Genomic DNA, 6,000 nt, shown 5'->3' on the forward strand with positions numbered 1-6,000 from the left:
GATACAACAACATGGAGGAAAATGGAAACAGAAGTATGCTGAGTCAAAGACTAGACTCAAGAGTATGCACTGTAAGATTCCATTTATGTGAAGTTCAAAGAACAGGCCATGGCAATGAAGATCAGAAAGTAGATGCTGGAGGGACTGTCTGGTAGGAATGGGGCTCCCCAGGGGCACCCAAGTTACATGCTTCTGCAGAATCTGAATTTTGTAGAATGAGCATGCATTATTTCTATAAATCCCCCCAAAATAAAAATACTTTAACAACAGGCTTCTTAGCTTACAACACACATTCACGTTTAGTTCAATTTGACAGCACTTACTGCATCTAATGATAGGCCGGGACCTGGTGGACGCAGCTGCTATGTCTGACATGGAGACAGGGAGACGACCCACTGTGTGGCCTTGGGAAAACCACCTAACTGCTCTGAGCCTCATTCTCTTCTCTTTCAAACACAGATGTGACGGCAATTGTGAGATACAAATGACGGAACAGATGCGGAGGTTCTGGGCACATGGGCATTGCTGGGTATCATCTCACACAAGCCCGGAACAGCCCCATAAGATGAGTATCTCCATTTTACAGAGGAGGAAACTGAGGCTTGGGGAGGTTGACTGGAAAGCCCAGATCACACTGAGATCAGGTGTCGGTGTCAGCATGCAAATTCCGTGTGTGTGGGTCTCAGGTCAGAAACCCCCAATCTAGCCCTATCTGTCTCGCCATTGTTCAGCCCCTCCTGTTTCCAGGAGCCCTAATTACCTTTAGGGCTCACGTATGTATTATGTGTCTCTCGCACTAGAAAGTCATCTCCCTGAGGACAGGAACTTTACTTTTTTCATTTTTTTTTTTTTTTGAGACAGAATCTCTCTCTGTTGCCCAGGCTGGAGTGCAGTGGCGCGATCTTGGCTCACTGCAAGATCCGCCTCCCGGGTTCACGCCATTCTCCTGCCTCAGCCTCCTGAGTAGCTGGGACTACAGATGCCCACCACCACGCCCGGCTAATTTTTTTTGTATTTTTGGTAGAGACGGGTTTCACCGTGTTAGCCAGGATGGTCTCGATCTCCTGACCTCGTGATCCGCCCGTCTCGGCCTCCCAAAGTGCTGGGATTACAGGCGTGATACTTTTTTCACTGTTATATCCCCAGTGACTAGAACTGTGCCTGGTCCTTGGTAGGTGCTACAGAATGATTTGCTGAATGAATGAATGGGAAAATGAAAAAGGTCCCTAGTAAAGAAACAAAGGAAGTGGCCCCAGGGCCCACGGAGATGGTGCCACCCTTCCAGGTCACATGGCAAGGGCAGAGCAGGACCCGGGCCAGGTCCTGAATTCCCACTCAGTCCTGCTTCTCCCAAATCCAGACGGCTCTGTTCATCAACACCCCGGTCCATGGCCACTGGAGACCACAGGAGCAAATCTGTCTGGTTCAGGAAGGGGTGAGGACGAAAGTGAAGCTGCCTGCATTCTGATCCTGGCTGGACTTCTGCCTGCTAGTCCTGTGTATGCCTCAGTTTCTCAATCTGGAACATGGGCACCTGCCTCTCCGCTGACATGGGTGGAGAAGGATTGAGAAGGAGTGTGCAGAGGTGGTCCTTCCTACCATCCTTCCTCCCTCAGGAGGGGCCGGGCCGGCCTGAGGCACTGGGGCCAAGCCATGGCGGTGTTGTGAGAAGGCGCCTCTGCCACAGAGCCACATGGTCAGGGATGGGAGGCACCTTGCTTTTCGGATGCCATCACCGTAGAATGGACGAGAAAGCAGAGGCTCAGGGAAGGGAAGGGCCGTGGCCCAGGACATGCAGGAGTTAATGGCAGGCCCAGGCAGCACAAGAACCTGGGTCCTGCCTCCCAGTTCAGGGCTCTCCCCTCCCTGAGCAGAGAGACCAGAATCCAACTGCTCCATCACTGTCCTGCCCAAGAGAGCCCAGGTCTACAGGCTGATATGGATGACAGGCCAGCCGGGGCCCCGGCTCTGACCCCAGCCCCGGCCTCCCATTGCAGCAGACTCTGAACATCAGGACGTAGGCTTGCCTTCCTAAAGCACCTGCTCTGCACAGAGACCTGAGCCATGGCGGGAGGCCTGTGAGAGTCCCACCCTCTGGGTCCTACAGGCTGCCATCAACAGCTGGGCCCTAGGGGCACCAGGCCTGGCTATTCAGGAGCCAGACGAGGCTGATAGGAGAGGTGGAGCTGGCGGGAGCAGGTGTGGGAGCCTGGGTGTGGGCGGTGACACCACAGCGACCCTGCTATTAGATCCCGTGGTGGCTCTGGGGCCGCCAACCTTCAGGGGCCTCCAAACACTGACAGCATCCTGGTATGTGTCTACCCGCCCCCACCTGCCCCACGGCCTCAGTAATTACCAGTTAAAGCTACTCTGAGAGAGTTCTACTAGTGCAGTTAGCAGAGCAGAATAAAGAAGCCCTTCTGACAGCTGGCCACGCCCACCCGCAGCCTGGGCTTCCACTAACAACCACCTGCTTGTTAATCCCGCAGCGCTGGAGGCTACAGGTCTGCATGAAATGCCCAGAGCTGGGGTGGGAGGAAGCTGGGATTTGGAATCCACAGCCATGGATGTCATCCCGGATGTGCTGTGTGGCCCCTGGGCTGGCCATTTAACCTCTCTGAGCCCATGAAACAGGGCTGGCAAAAGAGTCTCACATGAATTAAATGAGGCATTGTAAGGCTGTGAAAGTTCGCCTGTAATCCCAGCACTTTGGGAGGCTGAGGTGGGAGGATTGCTTCAGTTCAGGAGTTCAAGACCAGCCTGGGCAATATAGTGAGCCTCCCCATCTCTACAAGAAATATTTTAAAATTATCTGGGTGTGGTGGTGTGCAACTGTAGCCCTAGCTACTGGGGAGGCTGAAGGAGGAGGACTGCTTGAGCCCAGGAATTAGAGGCCACAGTGAGCTATAATCACACCACTACACTCCAGCCTGGGGAATGGAGCGAGACCCTGCCTCTTAAAAAAAAAAAAAAAAAAGAAAAAGAAAGAAAAAAAGAGAAAAATTTCACATGCTACTTTTCATTTTAAAAATAAGTACAAACACCTTTGATGGGCTTTTAGAGTTCATTTCTGGGTTTCAGGTGTACAAGACATGTGGAGATGTTCCTGTCACCTCCACACTAAGGCTGGGCTACAGCTGGAAGGCTAGAAATGGCCAGGTCCAGGTTCACCCTGAGGGGAGCAGCACAGGCTTTCCATTCCTGCCCCTCTACCAATCACACAACAACCCTGAGGACAGGTCACCAGGCACCTCATTTTACAAGGAGCAACCAAGGCTGAGAGGGTGAGGAACTTCCCTAAGGTCACACAGAGGGGTAGACCCTGCCCAATTCCCAGCAACAGCCCCACCAGGCTGGGCATGTCCTGACCCAGGGGATGCCAGGGGAGGCAGGACATGGGCTGGGTGGTGACTCATTCTGATGGTCGACTCCCCCGGGGACATTCTTGGACGACTCCATCCACAGCTCTTCTTGGTCTTGAGCCCAGTGTCAGCCTGTCCTGATGACAGAGGCCCAGTCCCAGCTTCACGATGGTCTCCTCTGTCCCACATCCCCCACCCTGTCCTCTAACTAGGAAGGCAGCATCCAGATCCCACCGGCCAGATTCCTGTGCCTGGCACTGGGCGCTCACCGATGGTGAACGGCTGTCTCCTGCTGCTCACCTCCACCACCAGCTCTTGGGTTGTGGGGAGCAGAGGCTTGGCCATGCCCTCTTCTGCCCTAGTGTAGGAAGCAAACGGCTGATGGCCCCACAAAACCTGCTGCGGCTCAGTCCCCTGTGTTCTTCAGCCCAGACTCCTCAGAAAGCTCTCTGCACCCTGAAAGCCTGACCTGACAACAGCAATGTCATCTCACTGGGCACCGGAGGGACGGACAGTCAGGCTTTCTGGCTGTCCTGGCTCAGCGGCTTTGAGGCTGCACTGTCCTAGGCATGGCGCTGCCTCTCTGAGCCTCACTGTCCTCATCGGGGAGACGGGGATGAAGACGGTGGCTGTTACCAGGGTTGTCGTGAGGATGAAGAATTAATGATGTTGTCTGTGGAGGGAGGCTGGTGGCCGGGGCAGGTTCCCTCTCCCTCCTCTCAGCCCCACAGCTCCCCTACTTTGGGCTGAGCTGTGGTCCTTGGCCCCCAGACCCTGGCCTGTCACTAGCCACAGACAGGAGGCAAAGCAGATGGGGGACCTGACCAACAGTAACTACACAACCATAGACCAAAGAGTTTAGTACTGGAAAAAAAAATCTCTGAGATCTTAAGAAATAAATCGCTCCAGGGTGTGACAAGATGTTTGCAGACAGGAAAAGCCAGGCTTTGCCTCGGAGAACAAAGTGGGTCCAGCTACCCACTGGGCCATTCCACAGGCCCGGACACTCACCTTATACCAGATCACATCCGAGGTGTTGGGCCCAGGGTGACAAGGCCACAGTCCCTGCCCCACTGAACTGAGCCTGCTCCTTCCCCAGCCGCTCCCCTGACAGCCGCGCCTCACCCAGGCTCCGCACAGGGAAGAGCCTGCTGGGGACTCAGGGCAGGCGAGTTAGCTCTGGTCACTCTGATGATGTGACCACAGGTTTCCACGCTGAACTTTGTCCCTCTCCTCAGTACTGCCCTTATCACAGTGACAGCATCCCGGCCTCTGTTTACTCACCTGTCTCCCCAGGACCAGGCTGTCTGCCTGGAGCACCCCAGGTGGGCAAGGACATCACCTGATTCTTACTCCTGGGTGTGTTTGGGGCAGGGTGAAGGCAGCGCCTGGGAGTCCACAGTTCCCCCCACCCTGCTCCTGACCACCCCGCAGCCCAGGGGGCCCCATGACCCTTAGACTTTCCCTATCCACGGCGGTCCCACTCCCCTGTGGTTCGCGTTCACCGTCTGTGACACACCGTTCGGCCAGGGCCCGGCGGATGCGCGCACTCTCCCCTGTAGCCAGTTTACTCCGAGGGTCCCCGCGCGGGCGGCCGCACTCACCCATGTTGACGAAGCTCATGATCAGGTCGGCGCGGCCCAGGCGCCGCTCCGCGGGCGCGCCGTCCTCGTCGTCGTCGTCGGCCATGGCGTGGTACAGGTCCAGCATGAAGAGCGGCGCGGACGCGGGCAGCCGGGAGGCGGCGGGTGGCGCGCGGAGCCGGGGCCGCCCGGGTAGCCCGAGCACCGCCAGGATCTCGCGCTGCACGTCCCGGCGCTCGCGCGCGCCCAGACGTCGCTGGGGACAGCCGGGCTGGGGTCGCAGGCCGGGGCTGCCCCCGCCCAGCGCGCACAACGCCAGGCCTAGGAGCCAGAGCGGGCCGGGAAGCGCGGCCATGGCGGGCCGGGGACGCTCAGCTGGCGCGCATCGGCTCCGCGGCCGCCCCTGGGCCCGGGGACGCCCCGATGGCGAGCGGGGAGCTGGGTTCGGCGAGCGGGGGGCCGGCCTCGGCGGGCGGCGTACGCGGCCTCAGCGCGGTCCCTGGAGCGCCCCCCGAGCGGCACCTGCCCCGGCTCTGGGACAAGCGGACGCCGACGCCACCGCCTCGAGGCCGGGGCTCCTCCGAGGACTGGGACTGTCAGCCAATCCGTCTGTCGCCGCCGTGCCCACCAGTCCGTCTGTGGCCGCGGTCCGCGCAGCGCAGGGTCGACGGGCGAGCTCCGGCAGCGACCAGTGCTGCGCGATTCCCGCGAGTCTCAGTCCCGGCTCAGCCGTCGGTGCCGCCCGCCCACCCCCGGGACTGACCAATGGGGGCGCGGGGGCGGGGCCGGGGCGCGGAGGCCACGCCCGCGAGGGTCCTGGGGCGGCGGCCGGTGTCGCGGGTGGGGCGACCCGGAGGTGCGAACTCGGGGTGGCTGGCAGGTGGTCCGGGCGAGGGGCCTGCAGCCTGGGCGTCAGCGTGGTCATGGCCGTAGTGGCTCCCGCCGCGGGCCTAGGCGCATAGATCCTAAGGCTGCGGCGCCGTCCCAGTCTCGCCAGTGGTGCCACCCGGTCGCCCTGCCGTGGTGTGCGGGGGTCGTCACCGGGCCCGACACGA

General features: G+C 59.1%; 1 protein-coding gene across 1 annotated transcript in view; it reads right to left on the reverse strand.

Moving 5' to 3' along the window:
• The window catches only part of LOC102137293 (bone morphogenetic protein 8B), a 35,221-nt gene extending 29,569 nt beyond the window's left edge, over nt 1-5,652 (reverse strand). Inside the window, exon 1 of the mRNA XM_045386722.2 lies at nt 4,967-5,652. Coding sequence (XP_045242657.2) covers nt 4,967-5,300 — 334 coding nt within the window. The 5' untranslated portion in view covers nt 5,301-5,652. The remainder of the gene's footprint in view (nt 1-4,966) is intronic.
• Nucleotides 5,653-6,000: the final 348 nt, after the last annotated feature.

Source organism: Macaca fascicularis, chromosome 1 (genome assembly GCF_037993035.2).
Source record: "Macaca fascicularis isolate 582-1 chromosome 1, T2T-MFA8v1.1".
Classification (NCBI taxonomy): Eukaryota; Metazoa; Chordata; class Mammalia; order Primates; family Cercopithecidae; genus Macaca; species Macaca fascicularis.